At 42.2% G+C, this 14,275-nt stretch overlaps 1 protein-coding gene and 1 long non-coding RNA gene across 4 annotated transcripts in view; both read left to right on the top strand.

Annotated features, from left to right (window-relative positions):
• The window catches only part of LOC120437701 (CD226 antigen-like), a 37,850-nt gene that overhangs the window by 10,339 nt on the left and 13,236 nt on the right, over positions 1-14,275 (top strand). Inside the window, exons 4-7 of one of the 3 annotated variants that reach the window (XM_039608224.1) lie at positions 69-167; positions 269-352; positions 5,982-6,066; positions 6,429-8,907. In XM_039608224.1, the coding sequence (XP_039464158.1) occupies positions 69-167; positions 269-352; positions 5,982-6,066; positions 6,429-6,450 (290 nt within the window). In that variant the 3' untranslated portion in view covers positions 6,451-8,907. Of the gene's footprint in view, positions 1-68; positions 168-265; positions 353-5,981; positions 6,067-6,428; positions 8,908-14,275 lie in introns of those variants that run through there. The other 2 variants (XM_039608222.1, XM_039608223.1) reach the window with 2 other exon arrangements.
• LOC120437704 lies at positions 9,965-10,883 on the top strand. Its single transcript, XR_005611355.1, has 5 exons — positions 9,965-10,037; positions 10,147-10,192; positions 10,282-10,344; positions 10,427-10,489; positions 10,584-10,883. It is a non-coding gene; the product is annotated as an uncharacterized LOC120437704 (long non-coding RNA).

Below are 14,275 nucleotides of genomic sequence, written 5' to 3'. Positions count from 1 at the left end.
TGTGTTTCTGCAGGTTTCAACATTCACAATGTGACGACAACTTAATGACTGTGTTTGCTTTATTTTAGACAAACACACCATTTTTCTTCTCTCTGTGCTGTTGCCCATTGGGTCAGTCTATGTTGTGGTTCTGCTGGTGAGACGATGTGTTCACAGGAAACTTGAAGGTTTTTATATATTCATTCTTATTCATTGTGGTATTTTGTTTCCATTCTGTGGTCATAATTTAGGTTCTTAAGTCATAAAAGTGTTTAACTCATTTCAGAAGATGGAGAAGATGACATCACCAGTGACATCACATACAGTGTTGTGAAATCATCAAATCATCAACAACCTCGAATCGGAGATAGAGGTTTGTACTATTTTTGGAATTAAGAACATTTATTTAAAATGAAAAGCATGTTGTGTGCAACATATTACAGAATAAATAATTATGAAAAAAAAATTAAACAGTGTCAGTACAACTCAAGTATTTTTTTCAGTTTATTGTAAACTCTGCCGCTTTGAACAAGACAAGGGGCATTAATAAACATCTTTGCTATTTAGTGCACAATATTTGAATAAACTAACAACATCCACCAACATAGAACTGTGGCAGTCAGTCTAAGATGGCTCACTTAACGGAGCCTATTTAGAAAAAGTGAGTGGCAGGTTTTTTTTTAACCCTTGTGTCATCCTTTAAAAAACTTCTGCATTATCAGCAGTCAGACTGTTTCTGTTTTCATCTATAATGTGTGACACTGAGCTAAAAGGCCTTTCACTTTCCACACTGCTACATGGGGCTGAGAGGTATTTACGGGCTATTTGAGCCAAAGTGGGGAACCTGATTTTGTTGACACCCCTGTACTTCAGAGGACTGTCTTCACGAGGGCTTGGGGCCTCTCCGAGGTATGTGTCGAGCTCAATGGCAGCACCTGCTGCCAGCAGCTGTGCTGCCTGGGGCTGCTCCTTAGCGATTTTGTCAAATACAGTGTCCAAACTGCTGCTAGTGCTGGCCTGGGCCTTGAGGAACAGTTTAGCAGGAGGTTCTGCAGCTTCTGCCCGACTCCCCTCTGCCTCAGCCCTGGACATCATCTGCAGCTCCTGCTTCAGGTGCAGCTTGGCCTCTGGAGCAGTGTTGTTGGAGAAGAAGCGATCTTTATACCTGCACAAAATTCATGAATGTATTAATATGTGGAAAAATAGGACTGATTTTAGTTTCCCCTAAACCACTGTGACAAATGCCAGCCATTTGACTTTCTGGTAGTAATAAGGGAAATGTATTTCATATTGCATACATTTGTATTTGTGTATTTTAGTTACAAATATAATATTTCAGATGTACTGTAGTTTATCATTGAATACCTATAGCACACAGACTTTACCTTGGGTCAAGTATGGTGGAGATGAAGTACAGTGGGTTGGTCTCGACGTCACTGAAGCGCTTCTTGACAGCTGCCAGTAAGGTTGCTTTCATTGTCTTGACCTCACTAGCACAGTCACAGCTGGGATGACATCAGAGGCTAGTGCGCCGTAGCTGCTCACTTTTTTAGTTAGTTCCTCAAAGGGGGCGAGGATGGCAACAGTCGACTCCATAAGAGCCCATTGGTGAGCGGTGAGATAGTCAGGGAGTTCATGCTCGGACACCCCCAGCACTCGCTTTTGCTCAATGAGGGACTGGAGCATGTAATACATGCTGTTCCAGGGCGTCTGGGCATCCTGCTGCAGTCTCTTTATTGGCTGGTTGAGCTGTCCCTGGATGTCCTCAGGGCGGGAGTAGGCTAAGGCGGAATGTTTAAAATGCCCAACTATTTTCCGTCCCACTGCTATAACATCAGCTATGCTCCTCTGTGCTAATAAGCATGGTTAAATACACGCGGGTAAACTCTTTGTACTCGTTGTCGTGTTGGGATTATAGGTGCTTGATTAAATTACTTGTGTTAAATGCGCTACCTTTTGAGCCTCCTCTTGTTTCGCCTCGCCTTCTCCCAGCTCCAAGCTGCATCCGGGGCCTGGGGGCGGGCACTCGGCGCCTGTGATTAACCCCTTACATGCCGCTCAAACATAGACAGGTCTCAGACCGTGGTATCGGTGACCGGTATCGGGGGACTTTTAACACTAGAATTACTGAGCCTTTTTTCCCTGGTGCAAGTCCCTACTACTAGATTTACTGGCCTGCGCAGATTTGCGTAAATTCCCCCCGACCTTAACACCTCTTGGCACCCCGCTGGGATTTTCACAGGTCGTCAGCTCCATTGTTCTCCTGCTTTTGTTGTGCAAACACACCCTCCCCCAACCCCTAACCATGAGAGATTCAAGTTTTTCCTTCCCTGCAAGGCTGCTTTCCTTCCTTACCTGCCTGCATGCCTGTCCATAAACACATATACACAGAGTTGTACATATATTTATATATTTATATAGCCACACCTTATATAATATGCATAAAGTCTAGTTATACACACAGACACATCTATATCATATATACACACACACACATATATATATATATATATATATATACATACATATATATATATATATATATATATATATATATATATGTATATATATATAAAATGTTTGTATAGTGCACTTTCTATACCTTGCTCTGTCCACTTTTTGCAATGACAATGCAGATTTTCCACTTGTGGGACAAATAAATGCAGATTTTGTGTGTGTGTGTGTGTGTGTGTGTGTGTGTGTGTGCGCAACATTGGCATTTGTTTACTCAGATCCAAGGCAGGCCAAACCTCTGTGTTACAACCTACATACAAAAGACAGACATTCACAATATATGGGTACACAAGTCTGTTTTATTTCAAAGTGTTTCAAACTTTACAGGGTTTGCAGACCCAGTGTCCATCATCCCTGCATTTGGCACAGGTGAATTTCTTACATGTTGCACAGGTAAATCTGCTGCGATTCCTGTTGCAGCTCTCTTGCACCTGGCACTGCGTTGTCTTTACAGTCCCTGGCACAGCAGCTGCAGCAGCCTGCCTCTGTGCTAAGATTTCCTTGTGCTGCATGAATCGGCAATGAAGTTGCTGAACTAGAAGACGCAGAAACGATCTTCTTTTGCCTGTCCACCCTGTACATGCCTTGTACAAAATGTAGGCATTCACTGCCGCCAGGTCCAGCATATTGTAGAAAACCGCTACTGGCCACCTGTGTGTTGCTGATCTTACGGAATACATCCGTGCCATTTGGTCCAACACGCTCTACACCACACTGTAAAAGCAGAGCGAGAGAGTCATGAGTATATGTTTTTTCTATAGGCCTGTATAGCACACATCAGAAAACATTGTAGCAGTGGTGTAAATTGTACACACATTCACATACCTTCATGTGGTTGTAGTCTGTGATCGTGTTGGGTTTCCTCTTTCTGCCGTCAACGATCGTCACGTCTTGGTGCATGGAACTTAGAACACACACAGTCTTGTGTTTTTAGGTGCATAAATTGTCAAGGACACACTGCCACTTCTAAGCACTGAAGTGGAGAATACCTCTCGCTTTGCAGTATCTTTTGCAAGTTGAGGAAGTTCACGCCGGACTTTATTCACCGTGCCCAGTAATGTTGTTTTGCGCTGCAGCAGTCTGTGCGACAGTGACAGTGAAGTAAAGAAATTGTCCGTTGTGACATTTCTTCCATCATCCAAAAACGGCTCCATCAGTTTCATGACCACGTTCTCTGCCAGCCTCTCTCCCTTCTGACGACTGGGGTCCTTTCCCAAGTAAGGAGATGCACTGCAGACATATTTGGTGTCCAAATCCGTGGCCATCCAGAACTTGATCCCAAATTTGTCTAGCTTGGTTGCAATATACTGGGTGAATGGACAACGAACCTTGGTAGGGAACAGCTGTTCATCTATGGTCATGTGTTCCCCTGGAGTGAAACTCTTAGCACAGTTCTCGTTGAAGCGTGTCCAGATGTCGGAGATCGCTGCAAATTTGTCTGTTTTCACCCGTTCTGCCCGCGTGTCCCTGTCATCAAATCGAAGGTGTTGCATAATTGAAATGAATCTATCTCGGGGCATTGTATATATATATATGTATATATATATATGTATATGTGTATGTGTGTGTATGTATATATATACATACACACACACACACACACACACGTAGATAGATAGATATGTGTGTGTGTGTGTGTGTGTGTGTGTGTGTATACATACACCAATATTTTTGAATACACGTGTCCATATTTATGCTTCCAGATTGTTTGTATAGTGCACTTTCTATACTGTGCTCTGTCCACTTTTTTGCAATGACAATGCAGATTTTCCACTTGTGGGACAAATAAATGCAGATTTGCTGTGTGTGTGTGTGTGTGTGTGTGTGTGTGTGTGTGTGTGTGTGTGTGTGTGTGTGTGTGTGTGTGTGCGCAACATTGGCATTTGTTTACTTAGATCCAAGGCAGGCCAAACCTCTGTGTTACAACCTACATACAAAAGACAGACATTCACAATATATGGGTACATTAAGTCTGTTTTATTTCAAAGTCTTTCAAACTTTGAACGAACCTTGGTAGGGAACAGCTGTTCCCTACCAAGCATTTCTTGCAGCTGGCAACAACGGTCGTGCATTCAGTATAGTTGTGACTTCCGCAAAAAATGTGGTCAAAATCTCATGAGTAAGTTGAAGCATTTCTATCAGGCATTTCTGAAAGTTGTAACACAGAGGTTTGGCCTGCCTTGGATCTGAGCAACTCTGAGTGAGCAAATGCAAATGTGCCAGGCCTCAAGGACAATGGGTGGTTTGCACAACAAAAGCTGTAGGAGAAACAAGCTGACGACCTGTGAAAATCTCAGCAGGGGTGCTTAACACCTCGGGACTTGCACCAGAAAATAAAAAAGCCAGTAATTCTAGGGGGTATTGGGTTTAGGGAAGTTACGCAAATTTGCGCAGGATAGTAAACCTAGTGTTAACGAGTACGTGTACTTTAGAAAATTTGGTATCGAGGCCGATACCAGATACCGGTATTGGTATCGGTGCATCCCTAGTAAAGATAATAAATAAACAGGTCAAAGGTCAGAGTCACATGAATTAGGAAACAGTTCAGTTTCTTCAGTCTGAAATGTTTCAGGTTCTTTGCTTGATCAGTGCACATTTCTCTCTATGAACGACTTCAGTGCTTCGTCCATGACCTCCTGAAGGTAAAGGGCTCAAAGAGCCAATCAGCAGCTCAGAAACAGGAAATATGACTCGTGTTGAAGTTCACAACAGTTTCAGCTTCTTATCACAGTGAAGATGCAGTAAATTGTACTCATCACCACGGAGACTGTTGCATCAAATCTAAATAAGAGTTGTATGCAGGCAGAGTGACAGTGTTGTAGATGCTGCATTTTGAAGCCTCAGTGTTTAAATTGTGTCCACAGCCGTGTAGACAGAGTGGGTGGATTTGCTTCTAGAAGGACTTTGTTGCAGCTCTACAGCAGGTGTTTGTTGTTGGATGACATCACATTCAGCAGTGCTGTGACTGAGCCATAAATGTCAGAGCTCAGATGAGGCCCACACATGTGTGTTTGTCTGTACACACACAGTTAATATATGGAACATGTGAACATGAGACATATGAAGAGACTGAACAGATAAAATGTCCTTTATATCCATCAGTGACTTTTTATTCTTTTAAACTTGATCTGCATGTAAAACACAGCAGCTTCTTTTTGACTCGTTTTAGTCTGACACTGATGGAGCTTCTTGCTGCAGTGTGTTTGGGTTTGGCTGATAAGAGTGACTGATAACAGTGGTCATGCATGTTTCCTTCGTGGTAAAAGTGCATCAGCTTTCTTCCTTTTCTCAGTAACATCCTCATTTTTGTGCTATGTTTCACAGCAGAGGTGTTAAGATGCAAAAAAAACTGTGAAAAGTTGCTGCTGTTTATAAAAAGACACAATTTAATGTCTTTTAAAAGCATGAACAGAATGAAATGTCTCCGTCGCTGTAGTGTAATAATATCACAGCACTGTTGCAGTAATTTTACTGTGTTTATTGCACAGAGACTGATTCAGCTGTGATCTACTCAGCAGTGAGAAGTGAAGATGTCAGTTATGGACAAACAACCATCAGAACAAGGAGGCCCAGGTACAGCTGCTCTTTATCTTTGACTGTGGACAGAGACAAGTTAGCTGCTCACCCTGTTTACAGACATCATGCTAAGCTAAGCTAACCAAACCACATCGTGACTCAAGCCCAGAGCTCAGACTTCAAATACATCAAAATACTCATCTTTATGTTAGAAAACAAAAAAAAAAGGTTTCTTGTAAAGTTGACCTTTTCCTTAAACTGTCCATTATAGCGTGGTCTTCCTACTTATCTTGACACAATGCTTTAAGTCAACAGATTGTATTCAACTGAATTCTGTCATCTCGCTTCTCTTAATTCAGATGCACAACCCCAGCTAGTGACTAATCAAAGGAAGTTGTTAATCAGTTTCATCTTAACAGGTGCACTTTGGGACAACAATGAGACAACCCTCAAAACAGGAATGGATTTACAGCTGGAGGTCACTGACATGTTCCCTTCTCATGTATTCTGACATTTTTAGCTAGTTTTGCATTTGGTTATGGTCAGAACTGTTAGGATGAGACAACACCTGGACGTTACAGAGGTTACACAGATTGTTCAAATGACACACAGACACAGGTCAGACTGAAAGGAGGTAATCAATGTGTTTAGAGATTCAACCAGCTCTGATTATAGCTGCAGATGCTTCAGAGTCACTGCAGGAAGGTAGAAATCTGTGTGGAGAGACAGGAGTAGGAAGTAAAGTGAGAAAAAACACACAAGAACAGATTCTTTCAAAATAAAACAGGAAGTGATTAACTATAGAGACGAGTAAACACAGATGGGGAGACACATAAATACTTAAGAAAACCAAAGAATCACCGCAGAGAGAAGAAAAAAATAGAAACAAAGTGAAAATAGAAACATTCAGAATAACAATGAGTTCAAAGTGTGAGGAGGTCTGATGGGAATGACAGCATTAAAGTATGTTGTGGAAATTTCTTAACAAAGCCTGCAGACACGATGAGCGGTTAAAAACCCAACACTTTATTTCCCATGCATGAGGAGAGACGTCAGTCAGGGGGCACTGAAAGTAGTCTCTAACAATGAACAGTTCAGGTCCTTTTTATACACAGTCACAGAACAAAAGGCTTTTACAGTTGCAGTTCACACCTTGGCTCTAAGCAGACAGACTCTCCGTCACCTGTGTGAATCTCCCCCACTCTGGGGTCAAGTCTTCCTGTGTGAGCTTCCGTCTCCTGGGAGACATTCACCAGTTTCTCACCGTCTGTCTCCCAGCGTGAATGAGGTGTGAACCAGACATACTAAACTAAGTAACATGAAAGCAAGACAATACATTAAAGGACAATACACTAAAGAGAAATCCCACAGCAAGTAACAGCGTTACTTTTTTCGGTAACTAGTAATCCAACTAATTACTATTTCTATCGTTACAACACTGCTACCATTATTAAGAAGAAAATGCAGACGGTTGAAGCTGTCTTCAGTTTACTGGGAGCAGGAAGGGGTGAAAAAATCTCACAAGTGCTGCTGATTGGCTGAGAAAGAGAAGTAGTCACGGTAAACCAATCACATGAGCAATTTAAGATAACATAGCAACAAGATGCTGTGTCAGCTGAAGACAACCCTGATTCTCAATTTTTGTGTAAAAAGTGTGGATTTCAAACTGTTTACTAGTTTTTAATTTGTGTTGATCGGCCATGTAAAACCAGCCTCATGATAAAAACCATATTTTTCCTGAATATCATCGTTTTGTTTACTGCAGGACTTTTCTAAGGTAAGTACCGTATTTCCCGGACTACAAAGCGCACCTGAATATTAGCCGCACAAGCTAAAATCAGGGGAAAATCCTGTTTTGTACATACATTAGCCGCACCTGACTAAAAGCCGCAGGTGTTTCAATGTTTACTTATCATATGTAAGAGAATATGCACAAAGGGAATTGTCAGGAAAGAGATGGCTGTTTGGAGACACATCCCTTGTATTAATATTTTGAAAAACAAGTTACGGGTACATATTTGCATAACTTTTTAGGTATATGTACAAGTACTGGTAATTACAAGTACGAAACATGTACTGTGCTTCATAAATGAGTAACAAATGTAATACATAACAATAACCTACAGCACACCAGAAAAATAGATTCAGCCAACCTTTTAAGCTCAGGTGCAGTGACACGGCTTTAACAAGAAGAAAAGTCAGTCATTCACCACCATCTTCCTGCGCACTAAAACCACCAAAGTCCTCTTCTCCAGTGTCAGATACAGGCTCAGGATGGCTTCGTCATCCACTCTCAGCTTCTTTCCTTCGTTGTCACTTTCAAAACCAAACAAATCCTCGTTGTCAGTGTCTGAGTCGAACACCCTCAGAAGGGCTGTGGCGGTGTCCTCCTCTCCATCATGCAGCAGTCCAGCCCTTCGAAATCCGTTAGTGATCATGGATGTTTTCACACTTTTCCACGCTGTCAGAATTCACTGGTGGAGTTGAACATAACTTGCTTTTTGGCTAAGTTTATCGCCGCTCGTCATCCACGCCTCCCGCTGAACGCGTAGCGCTACTTTGAAGTTTGTTTTTCGCGCTACTTCGTACGGCACTGTTGCCTGGCGGATGGACATGTGACCAACATACCACTCTTGAACCCCGATACTGTGTGTTTGATCACATGCCCTTCCGCCAGGCAACGTAGTGCCATACAACAGCGGAAAAAACAAAACAAATCATCTTACGATATCACAAAAATCATGGAAGTAGTAATATACCTATAGCATTTAATTTAGCTAGTTTTAGGGGTATTTTTCTTTAGGGCTCTGAAACACACAGAGGCTAATAATTTTAAACAGAAAGTTTTTTCCACCTTCTAAAAACACATATTCACACACAGCATTTAATTTAACTAGTTTTAGGGGTATTTTTCTTTTTCTTTAGGGCTCTGAAACACACAGAGGCTAATAGTTTCAAACAGAATACCACAAACAGCAGGCATTCCTTTAGAAATAAACAGGGATTCTGCAACAGTTAGCCCCCCTACAGTCAGCAGAAGAGGTCATCCTTATCAAGAGCATCTCAATTGTACTGCCATAGTTTTCAATACAAATAGTCTCCTTTATCTTATGGCAGAGGGCCGGCTGTGCTAGGTCCATCGGAGCCACTATAGCTTTTATCATGCCATTACACTTTGTACTGACCATCCTCCAAACATGGCATCATCTTTTGTTTACACCTTATCTCTGCATCTCAGAGGGCACCTGAAACAAGCCCCACACCTATATAAAAACACCCTAATCAAACACCCTGTATTTTTCCTCACTACTTTACATATGGCCTTGAGAGCATTTTACTTTTAATTTAACTAGTTTTTAGGGGTATTTTTCTTTTTCTTTAGGGCTCTGAAACACACAGAGGCTAATAGTTTCAAACAGAATACCACAAACAGTATGCATTCCTTTAGAAATGGGATTCTTAATTCTGCATCAGCTAGACAGAGTGGGGTTACAGTTAGACCCCCTACAGTCAGCAGAAGAGGTCGTCCTCATCAAGAGCATCTCATTTGTACTGCCATAGTTTTCAATACAAACAGTCTCCTTTATCTTATGGCAGAGGTCCGGCGGTGCCAGGTCCATCGGAGCCACCATTACACTTTCACCTTTTATCATGCCATTACACTTTGTACTGACCATCCTCCAAACATGGCATCACTGTTTTGTTTACACCTTTTATCTCTACATCTCAGAGGTCACCTGAAACAAGCCCCACCTATATAAAAGGCCATAATCAGTCACCCTGTATTTTCCCTCACTACATTACATCGGTCATTGAGAGCATAACACTTCGTTCATCAGCACGGACAACAACCCTAAGAGCGTTCTTTTAACATGGACAGCGTATATGGTAGGTAAACAAGACTATTAACGGATTCTTAAATTTATACAGCTGTATATCAAAAATATTCAAACTGTTTCTCTTCTAAACAAAAGCCTGATTTTTAGGAACTTGGTACACATGGACACCCCAAGCGGGATTTACACAAGGTTTGTATTTCTTCTCACACAAAACAGATTGTGCCTCACTGTTTAGAAGCAATCTTACCTGTTTCACACATAGTAACATTTAAATGTGTATTTCTCATTCTTTCTACAGGATCACAAAGCTATATAGGGCAAACAACACCTCTAAAAAACACAAGGTAAATATAGTGTTACACATGTTTTAAATATGTGTGCGTGTGTGTTCTGTTTAAACTTTGTATTAACAGTGCTTATCCCCCGGGTACAGGATCAATAAGTTGTCCAGAAAAACCTACAGAAGCGGAGGAAATAAGACCAAGCCTTACGTTAGGTATGTATACATGTCTCTATACATGACACTCAATTTAAAGGAAAAAAGGTTTTAAATATTTACAAACGTTCTAATACACCAGGCCCGAGACAGAGTACACAGCGTGTCAAGAAGCGGGGCCATCCGGAATAACACAGAACAAAGTGTGAGTATAGGCATAAATAAATCAAAAGAGCCAAACACATCCTGTTTTGAAATGATACACCATATATATTTCTAACACCCGTCTATCTCCACAGCGATCACACAACCCCTTACCACTACGGACCCCTTGAAGATCCCTTGACGTTTTGGAATATTTACGTGATATTGAACTCCCAGAACAACAAGAAAAACCACAACCTTTGGGCAACATCGGAGAATCGGAAGAATTCTTCATCACCGGACCGCACACACCAGCGAGTGAGTGTCTGCCTAGTGATTTCAACGATGTTTTCGAGTACAGTCTATCAGATTTCAACATAAATGACATACCCGCCACACCAAAATGTCTCAGAAACAACAGCGATTCAGACATAGGTTTTGAAGAAGGAGGCATAACAGACTCACAAATATATGAGGCATATGATGCATACTTAAATGCAGCAAAACCCTCTACTTTTGAACAGAGCCATAGTGCCTCAAAAATGATATATTATCTTTGATCGAAGCTAAACTTAGTCAACATCGACGAGAAATAGAGGCTAAACTTAACCAGCAACAACAAGCAATACAGCTGAACTTGCAAGAAATACTAGCTAAAGTTAACCAAGATCGAGAAGCAGCACAGGCCAACTTGCAAGAAATAGCACGGGTTCTAACAAGTAGCCACCAGGCAATAAACGAGACCTCAGGTTTATTACGTCTCATTAATACCACCATTCTAAATAGGTGACTTTTAAAATCCACATCATGGACCCACCCTGTAAATTATTCAAGCACAATGACGGTACCTCCGCTAGGGCTAAATGGTTCGACTTTGAGGCTTTTAATCAGGCGGCTGCGCAATTAGTAACCAATTGTCAAGTTTTGCATGCAACACTTAGTAGTCTCGATGCAACCCGCAGTGGTGTGTCTAATGAGCGTCCTCGTCCAACTCATTCTGAACCTATTGCTGATGATGTAACCGAAACACAGACGGAGTTTCCTGTAACCCGAATGTTACTGTTGTTACTCAGGATACTGATGAATGTGTTATTACTGAGCCTTCTTTCACCCATGCTTATCAGGGGCTGATGCTACTGTATCTGTTGCTGCTGCTGCTGCTGTTGCTGACGCATCACACCACAGCCCCTCAAACAATGGAAATTCCTCAAGTGTTAACCATACACAAACACATGCTGCTGTAGTTGAGCCCATTGTTCAGTCTGGGTCTGGCAGTCACAGCCAGCTTAGCATCAGAGAGATACCTAATTTCAATGCACGAGAGTTGCGTGGCGCCTTGATTTTAGGGACATAAGTCTTGATGATCCAGAACAAGTGCCAGAAAGAGTTAGAAGCTGCCTAGCTAATGTGATAGATAGAGCAGTGGCTGGATCTCAGCAGGGTTGTGTTCTAAATGTGGTCCTCCGTGGACCCTCGCTGGCTTCTGATGTTCAAGCTGTTTTAAATCCTGATGATCAGTATGACCCTGACCTGTTTCTCGACCAAATAGCACAAGTTATGCAAAGTAACGACGAATCTATCGGTGATGATGAATTAGAGTTTATTGTCACAGTTGCACAAAACAGTAGCGGTGGTGGGGCTCGCTTAAAACTGGCAAACATTCCTTATGATGAGATTCTCTCAAAGAAGGGTGAACATCTGTATACACCAAACAATACGCACAACAATTTGTGCTTCTCCTGTGCATAGCACATTCATTAAAACCAACAGCCCCAGAGCATGAAAAATATGCTGCTGCTAAACAGTTACATGCTCAAGTAGGTCTCACGCGACACACAGACAGTATCATTCTCTGATGTCTGCAAATTTGAGAAACACCTAAACATTAAGATAGTGATCTATTATCACGCAGCAGGGCGAAGCGTCTGCATACTTTTTTCACACATGATGAGCCAAATCCAAACACTGTAATGCTGTACCTACACAATGAACACTATCACCTGATTGAAAAACCCACAGCTTTTCTAGGGGCAGGCTATGTGTGTAATTTTTGTTACAATACATATGAATCACCGCTCTATCACAGCTGTAAACATAGATGCAACGTATGTTTCACACTCTGTCACCACCACAGAGGGCCCACCGTGAAATGCAGTGACTGTAACCGCATCTGCAAATCACAACACTGTTACCAACAACACAAATTACCAGAAATAAAACACAACATGGTCCCGTGTGACAATATGAAGCATTGCACGAGCTGTGGTGTCACATATAAAAATCAAAGAAATCACCACACAGATGTGTCCAGCCTAAATGCGAGCACTGCCGCGAGCCTAAATTAGCCGGGACTCTGAGCATCAGTGTTTCATACAGCCTGTTGAACAACAGAACCCTTGCGATAAATATATTTTATATGATTTTGAGACACGGTATCACAACGGCAAACATGAGGCCAACTTTGTGTGTGCGTCTGATCTGAAGGGCAACAAGTTCTCATTTAATACATTAAAATGTGTGGCTGCGTTTGTGCAGCATTACAGACGCCCGAGGTTTCGTGGGTACACATTCATAGCCCATAACGCGTCCGGCTTCGATAATTACATAATTTTGGAGTACTTCGTCAAGCAATGTATAACACCTACCGTCACAATGAGAGGGAGCCGTGTGATTTTGATGCATGACACGGCCTATGACCAGCGGTGGATTGATTCGTTCAGCTTTTTGCCCATGGGTCTTGCCAAAATACCCTCTGCTTTAGGTTTTCAAGACCTGCAGAAGGGCCATTTCCCATAGATTCAACACTAGGGATAATGAGTATTATGTCGGTCCATACCGGATCCCTCCTTCTATGGTTATGAGCGCATGTCTGAAAGTGGTAAGGCGAGCTTCATGGAATGGTACCAGACCGCCTCACAGAACACCTTTGATTTTCAGGTTGAACTCAGACGCTACTGTGTTAACGATGTTGATGTCCTGCGTAAAGCATGTACCATATATCGTGACACTCTGTTGGGTTGTACACAAGTTGATCCATTCATGCACACCACCATGGCTGCATTCAGTATGGGTGTGTATAAAACACTGTTTCTGCCTAGAGACACGCTCGCTCTCATGTATGATGGTGCATACGTTGAGCAGAATAAGACATTTTCAAACGTCTCTATTGAATGGCTTCAATATGTGTCCCACACCACCAACACAGTGATAAAACACGCTCTCAGAGGAGGCGAACAGAGGGTTGGGCCGTATTTTCTGGATGGTTTTGACCCCGCAGATCACACGGCTTACGAATTTGCAGGATGTTTTCACCACGGATGTGTTAAATGCTACCCGAGAGTGAAGTAAATCCTGTCAGCAAAGCGTCCTACGGACTGCTGCACCGTATGTTTTGTGACAAAGTGGATGCACTGAAATCACAATACAGTTTGAGCGTTGTTGTGATGTGGGAGTGTGAATGGGCTGCCTTGAAGCAGACAGACCCTGCAGTTGTGGCTTTCATGCATACATACAGAAAGCCAGAACGCCTGAACCCCCGAGACGCCCTTTTGGCGGTCGCACAAATGCTATAAAACTGTACCACAAGGTAGCGTGTGATGAAAAAATATTTTACTACGACTTCACCAGTCTCTATCCCACGGTGCAATCTAAAAAGATTATCCTGTAGGACACCCTCAAATCATTTACAGCAACTTTGACAAGCTAGAAAATTATTTCGGCTTTGTTAAATGCACAGTACTGCCACCAAGAGGGCTTTTTCACCCGTCCTTCCCTACAGGTGCCATGGCAAACTGATGTTTCCACTCTGCAGCATGTGCGCTGAAGACCAGAACCAGCACACTGCATG

Source organism: Oreochromis aureus, linkage group 3 (genome assembly GCF_013358895.1).
Source record: "Oreochromis aureus strain Israel breed Guangdong linkage group 3, ZZ_aureus, whole genome shotgun sequence".
Classification (NCBI taxonomy): Eukaryota; Metazoa; Chordata; class Actinopteri; order Cichliformes; family Cichlidae; genus Oreochromis; species Oreochromis aureus.
The sequence above is the reverse complement of the archived record's forward strand: the minus strand, read 5'-3'. Positions and strand labels throughout refer to the sequence as shown.